Source organism: Zonotrichia leucophrys, chromosome Z (genome assembly GCF_028769735.1).
Source record: "Zonotrichia leucophrys gambelii isolate GWCS_2022_RI chromosome Z, RI_Zleu_2.0, whole genome shotgun sequence".
NCBI lineage: Eukaryota > Metazoa > Chordata > Aves > Passeriformes > Passerellidae > Zonotrichia > Zonotrichia leucophrys.
In genome coordinates this window covers 61,322,139-61,338,817 of record NC_088200.1, presented here as the reverse complement: position 1 = coordinate 61,338,817, position 16,679 = coordinate 61,322,139, and the positions used below count along the sequence as shown (strand labels likewise).

The following is a 16,679-nucleotide window of genomic DNA, read 5'->3' as shown; positions in this document are numbered from 1 at the left end:
AACAGTGAAAAAAGTTTTATTTGCTCTGTGTCTTGCAACAAGTGTAATTAATCCACAGTATTTTCCCAAGTATAGTCTGTCATACAATATGAACAAAAGCATCTTTTTTTCTGCATACACTGTATTCCAAGTGCTAAGAAAATTATTATAACAGATTAAGAACAAACCTACAGCATTCTTTTACTTTAGCTGGTTCTGATACAGAGGCATACTTTTTTATTTGAGAATCAACTCCCAGAGACTTAGCTAATTGCACAGCATTTGTATCATCACTGATTAGCGTCCCAAGAGCCACAAGTAGTCTAAAAATAGCTTCAAGATCTTGAACAACTTCCATAACTGTGCTGATTACTGATAAACATTGAGCTTTGCCCTCAACGTTGTTGACTTTATGTAAACATACAGCATAGTTCAATGTCAGTGTGGCCAGTGCAATGTGGATGTTCTTATTATTGCCTGATTTCGTTTCTATTGCTTGTGTCATTATTTCATCCCTCTGTTCCATCATGAGCTTCTGGCCTGCATGGCTGACAAAACAATTGCAAAGAGCTCTAAGTGCCAACAGCTGGTTTGCTTGTTTGCCTTTAGGATTCAGAAATTTAAGAAGAAGGATGATAAACTGTACATGCTCCTTTTCACTGCAGAAGTTTTCATTCACAGTGGGATGCCTGACAGACAATCTAAGAATGTCTAGCGCTGGAAAGACAATATCTAAGAAACAAAACAAAACAAAATTTTAGTATTAATACTAAAATTATGTGTAAATTTATCAGTGAGTTTTTTTCAGATGCAGACCCTCTTAGCCCTGCAGGTTTGGGAACAGACAGTAACAGTTTCATGCGTAAGTAAAGCATAAATTGTTTCACATTCATAAAGACAAATATTGACAAATCCATTCTAGTCATGCTTCAATTATCATTAAAAAATCCATAATCCTTAATTTAGGATTAACATAGGGCTTTGCAGAAATCTTAAAATCTTTTCTTTGCCTAAAATCTCAAATTGATAACACTGAAGGTAAGCACAAGATATGGTAACTAATCCAAAAAAGTCTCTGAAAGCTGAAAGTTCAGTGATTGAACACCCCTACATAGACAGCATCTCCCTTTGTCCTCATTCCATAACTTACAGTACAGTATAGGTACAAAACTGCTTACAAGAAAAGAAAATAAAAAGAAAAAGAAAAAGAGCTGGACATCATTGTAAGGAAACTGAACTGAAACCTTGTAATGTCCCTCCTTTCCCAGATTCTGAATACATATGTCTACTTGTATCTACTACTGGTATCCAATGCTTTCAACTAAATCAAAGCTAAACCTACCCAACTACTTATCTTATTAGAGGTTTTCTTCCTGCACATATGCAGCATCTTCAGAATTAATGCCTTGTACAATACAAAGAGTCTGGAAGGTATGAAATTGGCCATCACCAGCTTCTCTTTATGCAAAACTCTTGTTTGATTAAGTGATATTATAAAATGAGCATGAATTTTTAATATTGAAATGTTTTTCCTATTAGTAAATCTTTAACTGCAATTTTAAAAAAGCAGTTAACTTTAACCATTCTCTGATATTTGTATATGCAAACAATCGTTTCTTCCAGAATGTGCTGTAACAACCAAAATAGCTTTTCCAATCCATCATTGCTGACAATATTATTAAATGTAATTATATCACCTCCACTTCCATTCTTCCAGCATGTCATTTCACTAATGCAGTGTTGGTCATATAGCACAGCATCAGTAACTTTTTGTCTACCATATTAAACAGGAGCTACTTTTGATTTTTTTCCCCCATAATTTATCTCACAATTTCATCTCTCATTTGCTAACAGCTTAGAATGCCAAGTTTGTACTTCCTTACTCTATTTCCTGACAAGTCTCACATCTTTTTGAGGATGGCCCTGCTAATGAAATAATCGTAATTGACTTTTATATCAAATTTCCTCTTTATGTTAATTATTTTGCCAACAAAACTTGACAACCAATTACCAAATTTACCCCTGAAGCTGATCACGGCTGTCAGCACCTTTTATTCATCTTCTCTTTTCTGCTTGGGCTATCAAGTGTTTGGGACTGACTCACTGTAACATATAGCATGACAAGACTTTTCATTCCTGGTGAAGTACTGATGAGATGACACTAAACACAACTGCAAGAGTTTACCTTCTGGCCAGTTAATTGCTCTCCATAAAGTCTGAAGTTGCTGTGCTGTAGGTGTTTCCGTAGAGGTGTTGCATGTTGCAGACAGTAACTTTTCTAGGATTATCAAGTCATCTTCAGTAAGCTTATGTTCTTCAGCTGCACTGCCATTAAGTTCCTTTAATTTGCCTATAATACCAAAAGAAGAGGCACAACTTTCCCAAAACAGAACTTCAGAAATTGAGATCTCAAATGAAATGCTACAAAAGCACTTTATAAACAAGTAACAACTATTGCAATTGAGTGGGGTTTTGGGGGGGGGGGAGGGGGCAGATTTTTTTAAACATGTTTTCCAATTTGATAATTTCTCATTTCAAGATTTTAATTATCACAATGATTGCTACTATTTATTCCACTTGAACAATGCGACACAAAGATTCAGAATTTGTAGAAAAATTTTAGAAAATGCCTACATGAAGATAAAAATGCAGAAAGGAGTCATAAGAACAATAGAGCTTTCACAACTGAAATAACAATTTATTTTTGCTGTTTTATTAAGTAGTAAAAACGTTAAAGGTGTATGTTCTTAGTGTGATCACAATTTTTTTATTTTTACTTCAATCATGTGATCATGTTTTGCTTATGACATGTGCTATATTCAATCTTCAGTGTGATTTAAAAACCAAAGTATTAGATTAATGCAATGGATCTAGCATTAAGGAAATGTTTTTTTAAAAAGCTCAGTTAGTCAAATGACTTCAAAAATATTAAAAAAAAATCCTTAATATTAAAACACTGACCCAATATCTGTGTAGGATTGGCCTGGTCAAAGGTGACAGCATCTTTCTTCGGAAAATAAATATTTTCAGCTTTAGCTGCAGCTGACTGGTAGGCATCCATTCCTATAGAAGGGCAATACAGAGCATTCAACAGTGTACCAAGGTGTCTGATATAGAATGATGTCCTAGCCGTAACTCTCTACTGCTCGACATTACTTGGAAAAATATCTCTTGAGAAAAACCCTGAATGTCTATGCAAACAGCTGTCATTTCTTACATTATTTTTACAATCAGGGGTTAAAACTGAAAGCAATATCTTCACAAACTGTTCCCCCCTCATGTATAAGTTTACAAGTTGAAATTATTAACAGTCATTTCTTAATTATGTGAACTAAATACACAGTCACTTATAGCAACAGCTATTGTAGTTAACACATAAAAATGGCAAGGATCTTTTTAGGAAAAATATCCCTTTTGCCCCTGAAATCTTGTATTTTTATTATTTTCGTAATGAAACTGTTTACATATTAGAAGACATTACATTGCAGCCATGACCAAGTTAGGGCACATGCAATAGTAGCCTGCAATGTCTTTTTTTAATGAGCAATATAAAGCTTTTATCATCATCCATAATTATTTCTTAAACTCACAGGTCTAGTGGCTCATATTGTATAATGCCCATTAACTATGTATCAGTTTCTCTGATCAACAACACAACTACTAGGAGATCAATAATCCTCTAAGATTATTATTATTATACATTTTAAAGGTTGTGTGCATGATTCCTGCATGCAAAGGAAGGCTCTCTTATCCCGCTTTTATGATTAATTTCAGAGTATAAGCAGCTTCAATCTGCTATTTTTAATAAAGTATGAATTTGCATCAATGCAGAATTCATGTTAGAGAAAAAAAAACCAAACCCAACAATCAGGAATGTTTTTCACTGGGAGACATTTTCTCTTACCTGTAAATGGATCAACCCCGCCCACTGAAGGAACTGTGTTTGATGCTGAACCAGGAACGTACCGACCAGCTCCTAACAAAGATGTCAAGTTTTTAAACACCACCACCAATAAAGAGGTTATGTATACCTGTATTTAGTTACTACTTTTCAAACAAAACTATTAAAAATTATTTTTCTGCACTAAAGGAATTACAAAGTAGTGCTCAACACCTCTTTAAGGATTAAATCTCAATGCCTGTGTGAGGATGTTGGTGATGAGAGCATTCACAAGTTGTGAGCCCACAGCTGGGAGACACTGTGTCATCACTGTGGGACACTGTGGGATCTCTGGCACTCACAGGTGAAGAAGGCTTCAGCACAGCAGAAACCTTATCCATGACAAGTTCCAGCAGGAGGGCACACTGCCCGGGCAGTGACTCTCCTGTGGGAGTTGGGACTCTTTCACACTGAGGCCTCAGTGAGGCCTCCATCTGCAGAGACCACAGAGCCACAAAAGCCATGGCGGAGAAACAGCTGGACACAGAAGCCTGTCAAGACGGGAAAGTAACAGCACAAAGGCTTCTGCTCTATATGTGGAGCTGCAACTGCAGAGCAGGCAGTGAGCACTCTGGCACTGGTGTGTACCAACACCCAGCAGTGATGTGTTACAAGCCAGCTGAAACTACACCTCAGGTCTGCAAAAACAGGAAAGGCAAGCAGCAGTGATGGGAAGCAGAGTAACCTCCTGCATGGTGGGGAGGCACCTGCCTATGCACATGGCCTAGTAACTTGTGAGGTATGTGTCTGCTGGGGCAAGGATTCAGGATGCCAAAGAGACACTGCCAAGCCTTGCCTGGCCTTCAGACTGTTACCCTGCTACTCTTCCACATGGCAATCAATGCTTTTGCCAAGGAGGTCTTGGAGGATTTCAGGAGTGATTAGAGGGCTCCGAGAACAAGGCTGAAGAGTTCAGGCCATTTCTTTGTTACTCTGAACAAAGCAGAAACGCTTGAATACAAAAGGACTTATCAAGTGGGTCCGCAACTAACTGCATGGCTGGTTTTGCAGGCAAGATCTCGGCATCAAGTGATTACAGGAACCTCTTTGAGGACTAAGAGCTCCTAATCAGGGATGGGAGAAGTCTACCAATGCAGGGCTGGAACTAGGAATGTTTTTGCAAACATGATTACTAAATTAGTGAGGAGGACTTTACAATAGCTATACCAGTGAGGATCAGAATATAAAATAGGGGGAGCATGATACCAATAAAGATCACGTTAAAAAACCAAGTAAAAATGAAAATAGAGAACTACCTCTATAAATATACCTAATCTTGTGTGGTTCATGACTATGAAGTCTGGCAAAACAAAAGGTTCAGGTCCTTACTCTTCTGCTGTAGTGGACAGAGTGACATGAGGCAGACCCAACAGCAGAGGGCTTACCTCAACTGAACAGATCTCGGTATGCTTTGCATTGGCAGAGCCCACCTTACCAGGCTGTTCCACACTACTGCCCCAAACAGAGAACTGTAAGAAACAGCTGTCTGGGGCTAAACACATAATGCAACAGAAAACGACTGAAATGCGTATCTTAAGTGCTAGCCAGACAGATATGAATTTCACATTACCTGTAAATGGGTCTGCTCCAGGTATTGCACTTGATCCAGATGAAGAGCCTGGAACATAACGTCCAGCACCTAGTCAAACAGTGAGAAAAGCAATGACTATTAAACACACCTTGCTGTTATTAAAATCCAGAGAGGGGTAACAAAGCTGGTGAAAGGTCTGGACTGCCTATCCTAAGAGGAGCACCTGAGGGAGTTGGGGTTGTTTAGCCTGGAGAAAAGAAGGCTCAGGGGACACCATACCTCACTCTACAACTTCCTGAAAGAAGGCTGTAGCCAGCTGGGGATTGGCCTCTTCTCCCGGGCAATGTGACAGGCAATGTGATAGGAGGAGAGGGCATAGCCTTAAGCCGCACTGGGGGAGGTTTAGGTTGGACATAAAGAAGAATTTTTTCACAGAAAGGGTGATTAGATACTGGAATGAGCTGAGCAGGGAGGTTGTGGAGGTGTTAAAGGGAAGACTGAATGTGTGGCACTTAGTACCATGGTCTAGCTGACATGGTGCTGTTCAGTTATAGGTTAGACTTGATCTTAGAGGTCTTTTCCAAACTAATTACTTCTGGGACAACTGCAACTCTCAGAGTTACATATAAACCAACAAGCCTGTATTCCCATTTTCAGTCCCTTGCAAGAAAAAGATTTAGCTCAATTATGTTAATGCTATTTTCTTCAAAAATTCATCTTTGTGAAATTAATTGAATTAGTTTGTTTTGTAGATGTGATAAGCAGAATGTAATTGATTAACAATGGTTTAGCTTATCAGTAATCAACTTGTTCTAGTTCCATTTCCTGCCTGAAAAAGGTAATTTATGTATTTCACATTTATGTATTTTGACTAATTCTCTGGCTAAATTTTTGTATTTTATTAATTGCCTTAACAGCATCTGGCACTTCTTGTATGAAAACTGGACCTTTCTTTCACTGGAAAAAAAAGACTAGACTGAAAAATACAACTGGCTTGATTAGAATTTTGCTGAATATTCTTTGTATTTTGGTTTTTTTTTTTCATAACAATCTGTGCCTTTGCCCTTAATCATTAAAAGATATGAAAGTATCTGTAGAAGAAGTTCAAGACCTACAACACTGAAGTCTGCCTGGGCAAACAATTCTATGACGCTCAACAAGGACAAGTACTGGGTCCTCCCCCTGGTCCACAACAACCCTGTGCAGAGATACAGGCTGGGGGCAGAGTGGCTGGAAAGCTGCCCAGAAGAAACGGACCTGGCAATGCTGATCATCACCTGCCTGACCATGACCCAGGAGTGTGCCTATGTGGCCAAGAAGGACAACAGTATCCTGGCTTTTATCCCAGCAGGACCAGGGCTGTGACTATCCCTCTGTACTTGGCCCTGGTGAGGCCATACCTAAAATCCTGTGATCAGTTCTGGGCCCCTCATGACAACAAACACATTGAGGTGCTGCAGGCAAGTCCAGAAAACAGCAATGCAGCTGGTGAAGGATCTGGAGCACAGGTCTTATGAGAAGCACCTGAAGGAACTGGGGATGTTTAAGTGGCGCAGGTGGACCTTACTGCTCTCTACAAGAATTTGAAAGGTATCAAGGTGGGCGTCAGTCTCTTCTCCCAGTAAACGGATGCAAAGAAGTGGTCTCAAGCTGCACCAGGAGAGGTTTAGATTCAATATTAGGAAAGAGTTCCATACTGGAAGGGTGGTCTGGCATTGGAATAGGCTGTCCAAGGAAGTGTCTGAACCATCATCCCTGAAGTATTCAAAGAACTATGCAAATATGAGGATATGATTTAGGGGTGAACATGGAAGTGGTCAGTTAATGACTGAACTCAATATTCTTAGAGGTCTTTTCCAATCTTAGTGATTCTATGGAAGTGAAATGGATTGGAACAACCATGGCCAGAGGATGGTGGCCAGTGCTACAACATTTACTGGAAGCCAGCCACTGGTGGTGTACCCCAGGAGTCAGTACTGCATCCAGTTCTGCTCCACATCTTCACTAATGATGGTGTCGAAGATCAGTCAGAGTGTGTTGAAGACACAAAACTCAGAGGAGTATCTAATGTCATCATTTAAGTTTAAAATATTTACCTGTAAATGGATCTGAAAATTGATTACTTGTACTGAACAGTGTTTGCCCCTTAGTGTTGTCCATAATAAACTTGGCCACCTGATCCAGAAACATAGGATTTAAATCATTCTTTTGCAGGAAGTTGTATGCAGTCAGCCAAGGATCATCAGTGATGTTATATGGCAGTTTGTAGGAAGGCCCATTTTCATTTACATCAATGGTGAAAACATAGTCATATTCCTTTAAGTGGAATAAAAATAAAAACACATTAGAAGTCTTCCAGCACTTTTTACATAATGATCTATTAAATGCAGTCTAACCTAAGCCTAAAAACTTAAACCACTGCTACTTCTAAAACATATCAGCAATACTCTCCTGAGAGACTGCAAGTAAACATTTGCTGATTTAGGTTAAACACTAAACATTACTTAGCAATAGCCAAAAACATCCGTGTGTTGTAACACTGTTGCTATACTATATCCAAAACTCACAGCATTGTACCAGCTGCTAAGAATACAAACTGTCTCTCAGTCAAAACCATCACAGACTTAAGCCTGTATTTTCCAGAATTCTTGGCTCAAGAAGAGCAGAGTAAAACAACATATCATTGTAATGAGTGTACACATATATTACAAAGTAAAGATGTATCAGGTCACTTTCATTGACACCTCCGGCTCCCTCCAACGCTATAGAGCAATCAATTTGATTGATTGCTTGATGATTTCTTCCCTCAAGAAATTTGACTCTTAAAAGCACACTTCTAACGCTAGCAAATGACTTCCTAATGCTTCTTTAAAATCTGTGAGAGAGAAAATCAGTATTTTGGAGGCATTTCTTCTGTGGTGGACTCTGACAAGCTTTTCTGTGTGTATTTCTGTAAAGGAAACATTTTTTAGCTTATATGTCTTTAGATTAGTTTACCTTTAAGTTCAATAGTTACTACAGAGAAGCAGGACAGAAAGTCTGGTACCTAACATTTTAGGTAAGCCTTGCATTATAAAGTTCATTTCCTTTGGGAAGCATATTAAAACTAACTTCTCAAGGTATTAACAATACATACAATAGAACTTGACAACTTCTCTACTAATGGTTTGCCTTTCTCCAAAATAATTTGTGTCCATTAGCTTGCTCATTTTACAAAATGTGTTTTCTAAGTAATATACTGTACTCACTTAGACTTCTACCTCTGATATCAAAAGTATCAAAAAAAATCGTGTTTTCTAATACAGATATTTTTTAAATACCTGTTTTCTAAATTATATTTTATCTGAACAAAGACCAGTTACTTAGGAAAGAATGAAACAAATTAAAGTTTGCACATACCTTTCCTTCAAATAAAACTTTTCCAGACGTTTGTTGTGTGGCTCCAGAAGAACCAACAACATCACCGATCTTTATCCATCTTCCTTCACTTACACTCCATTGATATGCTTCTACTTTCCCATTATCTTTAATAAGCCGTGTCTGTCCATCTCTTGTTCCTGTAGGCAGGAATTTAAACAATTTCAAGGATATTATTTACTTTAGGAGAAAAAAATATTCAAATGGTGCTCAGCATTAAAAATTTAAAAATAGTTCAACAACACTTGAAACAACAGCACAGCAGATATATGGTTTAACCCCAGATGGCAACTAAGCAACACAAAGACACACTCATTGGCTTCGTGGTTGGGGTGCAGGAAAGAATCAGGTGAATAGAAGTGAAAAATTTGGCAACTGAGATACAATTAAAAAGGTAAATCAAAAACTACATGCAAAAAGGTAAATCAAAAACTACAAGCAAAGCAAAACAAGGAATTCATACACCACTTCCCATGGGCAGTCAGGTGTTCAGCTGTCTCCAGAGGAGCAAGGCTCCATCAGGCTCAACAATTCCTTGGAGAGACAAACGCCAACACTCCAAACCCCTCTCACTCCATATCCCCTCTCACTTCCTTCTTCTTCCCCCTAGTCTATATGTGATTGGTATGGGGATATTCCTTGGGTCAGTGGGGGTCAGCTGTCCCAGCTGTGTCCCCTCCCAGCTCCCTGCACACCCTCAGCTCCTCACCGGGGGGGTGGTGAGGAGCTACAAAGGCCTTGGCTCTGTGTAAGCCCTGCTCAGCAATAACAGAAACAGCCCTGTGTTATCAGACCTGTTTTCAAGCACAAATCCAAAACACAGCCTCATAATAGCTACTATGGAGAAAATCAACTCTATCCCAGCAAAAACCAGACAAAATACTACCTCTCACAACAAGAATATCAGCTTTCTTAAGGAGCATTTTACAATTATGGTAACAGTATCTGCCAGCCAACTAAGTGGCCAAACCAATACTTAGGTCAAGTACTTCAGAAGTTTATCAGCTTCTCAGTGAGATACCAATTAAGAAAAGTGACATTCTCCCATAGTCTAACAAGATGCAAAGTTTCATATGGATCTAAGACCTACGCCACTTCCTAATCATAGCCAAGGGCTGAAGTCACCGGTTACTTCACCTTGGGAAAAAGTATTTGTCTGTTTATGAATAATGTTTACTACTGCTTCTACTGCATTCTCAAGTACCTACACAGTGTGAACCGAGCCCATCAAGACCACCTTTCAAGCCAAAAGCTAAAGCAGAAAATTTGCATTTCTACTTTTATTAAGAAAAAAACCTGCATATTCAGTATTCCTTTCACAAATTACCTGTTTCACATACTCTGGGTACAGCTGGCAGAACAGATAGAAAATATCTCAAACATAATGTAGCATCAATTCCACCTTTTTCTAAATTATCTCATAGGAGAATAAGAAAACCCCCAAAACCAAAAAACCTTGAGTCCTGTTTCCAAAAGAATCTGTGAAAGGATACCAGAGCAAAATTAAGCCATTTTCTTCAGTAACCCCATCAAAAGGGATCAAAGCCTTAAGTTTGGAAACCATCAGATGCTTCAATACCTCCAACCAATATTTGGAGGCACCTCTGACATGACAGAAGTATAGTAACTTACCAGGATCTTTAAGGTGTTCTCTTCCAGGAAGGTCATCAGCATTGATATCTCCTAAATCACCAGTTTTAGGGTCAATGGATGCTTGGGCAAGCTCATTTTCAAAAGCCTGAATCTCTTCAGCACTTGCTGTACGTTCCAAGGACTCTGTAAACACCCTTATAATCCCATCACTGAATGGAGAGAAAAGATTCAAATAGAAATACTATTTTAAATGTCACTGTGATATTTTGTGATAAATTCTAATGGTGACTTCTATGCCGCAATAAACCATCACTATTTTCAATTACCCCTCCCAATTATAGCTATGAAAGGAATTCACTCTCATACTAAAACCATACCGAGAAGGAATCAAGCAGGTAACCCTGTCTTCAGAAACATTTTAATGTCAAGATACAATATGCTTATGCAAAGTGTTTTTATACCATGTTTTCTAAATTTATTCTCAAGTCTATTCATGATTTACCACATTTCCAAAGAACTCACTCTACCTCTATGAATGACATAAAAAAATTATTTCATGGCTGTAGTGCAGTGCATGTTTAAATTTAACACACATACACTCTGATGGCTTTATCTTTAAATATAAATGAAACTGACATCCAAAGTGATGCTGGCAATTTCTTCAAGGGTTATCAGATTTGGATTTACAAATATATTGAAAGTAAAACGTGGGATACCTTGCACCAACTACGATGTCACCGTTGTCTAAGACACAGCAGCACCACACAGACTGAGCTGGGAGTCTGATTGTTTGAGTACATTCCCCTTGTTTCCAGATTCTAAGAGATCTATCCTCTCCAGTTGTTACAAAATCTGAAAAGAAAAAGATATAAAAAAGTTCTAAAGTATATTTTTAGCACACTGTGATAATGGATGCTATTCTGAAACTAGGTATCTAAAAATCACAACAGTAAAAGAATCTTTCTGCAATTTAGTACTTCTCTCAATTACAAGTAGAGAGCAAAAACACCCCACTGTTCACTTGCCTTCTCAAAAAATCCAAAGTGCATAAATTGCAGATTAAGCAGCCATACAGTGAATAAAACTGTGCCCAAGACAAAAAAGATCCCTTCATCCTTTAAAAGGCTTGAACAATTTTATACTCATCATAATTTCATCTTGCACTACAGTTGCTTAAGTTCACATTTGTTTTAAAATGAGTTTTGGAAGGTAAGCCTGCTTTATCAGGAAACACGCACAAAGCAATTTTAAAAGTCTACAAACTACTCAATGAGGGATTTTAAGGTATAGGAGGTCTACAATATATGTACTAACCCATATACATGCACTTGACCTACTGAACAAATGTGCAAATGTCCAATACACCCCACAAAGGTCACTGACTTGGAATTTCTTCTGCAAATGGCTCAACAGTTAGTTCTGAACCTCTAAATCTCTAACTCTGAAAACAAATGTAATTAAGCCTCATAACAGGAAATTCTTAACCTAAACTACATATAATGCACATTGTGGAAGTATTTAAATTTACATTATCTCAAACTGGCATGCCACACATTACTATTTTACTACTCTGCAACAGCACTGAAATACAGGTGGCAGCCAAGACAACAGTTTTGCCTACTGTTTCATCTAAGTTTTACTTAAGCTTTCAATCAGCCATAACCCAGGACCTTTCATCCCACATACTGCCAGAGCAATTTTGACAGCAGTGCAACTTGGAGTCAATCTCAATGTATTTTATTTTTTTCTTACACCTAGTGCAAATAGGTGCAAATTTTTTTCTTACACCTATTTGCACTAGGTGTAAGAAAAAAATTAAACGCTACTGGTGTTCTTTGGTTGTGGCAGTGGCACAGAAAATCAGAATACACACCCTCTCATTTCATTTTGAAAAATGTCGTGTAACAGTTGGGAAGGAATCCTACCTTTACATCGAGGGAAGACAGAAATGCTGTATATGTAATTTGTATGTCCATAGTACACCTGCAGACACTCGCCAGAGATCTGCCATCTTCGAACACTAGCATCGTTAGCACAGGAAAGGAACTCCATTTCACTGAGAATAGCTAAACCTCTCACACAATCTTCATGTCCTTTACAAAAGGAAGAGAAAATTTTAATGCAGTTATTTTCTCCATTAGCAGCAGTATACCATTTCTGCATAGCTCACATCTAAATCCAGGCAAAAAATCTTTGTCGGAACAGTTAGAAAAAAAAAAAAAATTGCTCACAATTCTGTGAAAAATATCTTGTTTTTAGAAGTCATGTGGCCTCTGGACATATAACTAGTTCAAGAAGTAGTTTACTTTCAAAATCCTGCCTAAATATTGTTCAGTTTATCCATGCTTTTGTAAGATTTTAATGTTTGTTCTCTTTTGACAAGAACAGACCACACCAATGAAATTATCAACTGCAGCAACATTTACCAGTGAATGTTCTTTCACATCTGCCTGCCTTCCACAGTTTTATAGTTTTGTCAGCTGAACCAGTCAACATTAATCCCTGTTCCGGAAGTATCTTCACTGCCCATATTGCAGCTGTGTGACCCTGCAAAAAACCCAACAGTGTTAAGACATGTCAGAATCAAATTCAGACTAGTTATTTCACATTCACGTAGAGGAACTTCATACCTGTAATGTCATCATACATCTGTCATTCAACCAGACTTTTGCTGTTGTATCCCATGATCCACTTAATAATGTGCCAAATTTCCCAGATGAAAGGCTGCAAACTGGAATGAACATTTAAGTCAGAACTGACAAGTACCCTGCACTGCCACAAATCTTAAGTAATTTCAAGAGATTCATTTAAGAGGATTTATTTGGTATTAGTAGCATATTTAGTGTTGAGGAGTCTAGAGAAGAATTAAGTGAACTGTACTTGCACTGCAACCCAGAAAGAAGCTGCTTAAAATTCTCTTAATTTTACGTTTAAAAAATTGAAATATTTTTGCCATTCATATTTTTATACTTCTCTCAGTCACAGATCTCTTCTCTTGGACTAGAATATGATGACGAACAGGTGAGATAACTAGCCAAGACACACAATTAATGCAAATGAAAGTTGCACAATTAATGCAAATGAAAGAAAAGTTTTGTCTATATGTATTAATTGATGTCTTCAATAAGTTATTTCATATGAAAAACACTTAGCTCACCTTCTTGGAGGGCAAAATACTACCACCAAGAAACTGTGGTGAGATTCAAAGATTTAGTAGAAAGGTAATCTGCAATTTACACAGTGTAAAGCTCTGTATTTAAAGCACCAATTAATATTAAATACTCTTCTAAGTAACAAAATGGGCAGAGGCAGTTTATTTAGGAACCTCATTTTTTTTCCACTTGTATCAGCTTTGACAAAAAAATTAATACATGAAGAATAAAGCGCAATTCTTGACAAAAGGGTAATCATTTTGCCAATTGCCAGGAATTTAGAGAGACAGTGAAAATTCAAACATTCATCAGGACAAACTTGGAAGTCCTTGCAACGAATGGTCACTGCATGAATTAAGATTATAAAATCCTACTTGCAGAGAACATAATTAACCAGTTTGCTACATTATATACCAAATAAATCAAAACTGAGTTTCATAAATTTGATTTAATTTCCTCTCTAATAAATCACGTTAACTTTTATGCAAAAATCTCCAAAGTACAATTACTACATACCTGTGTTTTTATGACCCTTAAGGACGTAAAGAGGAGCTGAGTTGTCAACTGTGAAAATGCAAATATTATGATCATTGCCACCAGTTGCAATCAGCCCACGAGGGTAGAGGTCACTTGGAGGTATGATGCACACGCAAGATACAAAATTTGAGTGGCCACTCATACAGTGCATCTCAGTAAAACCCCTGTTAAGACTAAAACATAGATAATAATCAGTTTAGAATCATGACAGAAACAGCACTTTGAGTAAATTACAGCTCTTATTAATTAACAACTATGCTTGTCTTGTGCTGAATAAGTACTACAGATGGCCTAGAAAGAATGAAATTCAAGACAAAAATTACATCCCAGAATTCTTCCCCATACACAATACTAAAGCTTTCCACTTATTTTTCAATGTAGTGATAGGCCTGGAATGACTTTTGTTCTTTCTTGCTCATTGGCAAACACTCTGCCAAATTTGATGAGAAATAGCTACAGTTTGTCTTTATGCCATCTTTTTTTTGTCTGAAAACTCAAATGTATGTCCAAGTACATGCTAAAGTAAGAGAACAAAAATGTAGTTTACTGCCAGCCAAGTGTATTCACTGCCTCTTCATTAGGAGCACTACAGAGGAATAAAAGTTAAACAGATCATAACTGACTCAACCAGCACCTTCGTTTCTTCATCCTCAGCCAATCTCAGCAGTTACAGCACTAACGGAAAAAAGCTACTTATTCCCATAGAATAAACATATAGGTTGTGGTGTTGTGTGCTTGTTATATTTTCCTGTATTTATTCACCCTCCCTCAAAAACAAAAGCTATCACATGATATCATACCGTTATCCTTCAAACCCTAAAGCTTGGCACGCTTGAAATATGTAAGGAAATCACGATACTCTTTTAGATTCTAAAAGATCTCCCCTTGACACACATAGAACAAATCACAGGAGCAACATCTCTTCTTGGAAAAGCTGAACCAAAACAGCACACAGCAGTGTGCTCACCCACTGAACCCTGACTACTGTAGTCCCTGAGCCCTCAAAGCAGAGAAGCATAATCAATATCAACATTTGCAGTTGATACAAGTAAGTTATGTCTTCTTTCTCACAAACTTCTCAAAAACTGTGGGTTAGAACTAGAATTCCTTTCCTCCTCCAAATTTCTGTGCAATTCAGCAAGTTCTTTGTCTTGTGATAAGAGACTCAATAAGACCCACTTAATAACATTAGTTTTATTTCACCTCAGTCGCAGAGCTCCAGAGATCAATACGAAGAGACATGTAAGCACTCAGCAAATTTGCCAATTATTTCTATTTTACATGAAGGCAATGGGAAGAACATCCATGCCTAGTAACTTCAGAATACAGATCACAATACACAACTATAGCCTGGGAGGAGGTACATCCTCTAGCTTCCAGCAATACCCCACATCTCCCACACACATTGCTTATCTGGTCTGCTTCTGGTCAAGGTAATATGCTGAAAAATTCACTCTGTGTATTCAACTACACAAATTAGTAGGAGACATATTACTGGAATATCAGAAAAATTAATCTTGAGGTATTTTTTCTTTTTCTATGTCTTTGTGTACTTAATTTTCTGCACAATTTTTTTTTCATATTCTATTTAATACTTAAAGAAGCTTGTTTAACAAGGGGAGAAAGGATGGGGTTTTTTTGTGTGCTTTTTTTCAAAGCACAGTGCCTTACTGTCAAAATAGCAGCACTGTTACTTAGCAGGATTACTTGGGCACTGAATACTATGAGGTAGAAACAATGCTATTGATATCACTTAGAAAAAAAGACGCCTAAAACTAATGGCATTCTTCCCATTTCCAAAGCACACTACAACATCGATGTGCAGCAAACGGCTTTAAAACATACAACTTTCCCCAAAGGCATGCAGATGTTAGGCCTGCTCAGCCTGGAAAAGAGAAAATTACATGGAGACGTCATAGCAACCTTCCAGTATCTAAACGGGCCTACAGGACCCCTGCAGAGAAGTTGTGGATATCCCATCCTCGGGAGTGCTAAAGGCCAGGATGGACAGGGCTCTGAGCAAACTGTTCTGGTGAAAGGTGTCCATGCCCGTAGCTGAGGGACTGAGACTAGCTAATTTTGAAGGTCCCTAACGTGACTCTCTACAAGTGACAATGCCAACCACGAGCGCCGCCTGCGAAGAGGCTCCTGCCGTCCGCCACCTCTCTCGGCCCCGCCGATTGTGCCGGCAGCCCCTGAGGAGAACTCAGCTGCACGGACGAACTCGGCGGGACACGGGCGGAGCCCCTGTGGCGCCACCTACACGCTCTCCGCCGCGGCCCAGCACTCACCCGTCAGGGGCCCAGAGCCGCGCGGTTCTGTCCCGCGAGACGGACACGAAGCTGCCTTCCGGGAAGAGGCCGCGGGTGAGGCCGCGCACGTCCTGCCCGTGTCCCAGCAGGGAGCAGCGCAGCCGGAACGTGCTGCCCTCACCCGCCATGGCGGCAGCGCCAGCCTGACACAGCACGGACCGCGCGCCGCCGGAAGTCGTGACGGAAGTTCCGTCACAGGGCGCGCCGCCGGACCGAGG

At 38.8% G+C, this 16,679-nt stretch overlaps 1 protein-coding gene across 1 annotated transcript; it reads right to left on the bottom strand.

Moving 5' to 3' along the window:
• PLAA (phospholipase A2 activating protein) lies at positions 1-16,675 on the bottom strand. The gene is made up of 14 exons (XM_064735200.1): positions 16,441-16,675; positions 14,129-14,322; positions 13,091-13,191; positions 12,887-13,007; positions 12,386-12,553; positions 11,177-11,312; positions 10,500-10,669; positions 8,850-9,007; positions 7,547-7,766; positions 5,490-5,558; positions 3,884-3,955; positions 2,941-3,042; positions 2,165-2,329; positions 1-711 (listed from the first exon to the last, which is right to left on the bottom strand). The coding sequence occupies exons 1-14, from the start codon at positions 16,587-16,589 to the stop codon at positions 146-148; spliced, it is 2,391 nt and encodes a 796-aa protein (XP_064591270.1). The 5' UTR covers positions 16,590-16,675; the 3' UTR covers positions 1-145.
• Between the last annotated feature and the right edge of the window lie 4 nt (positions 16,676-16,679).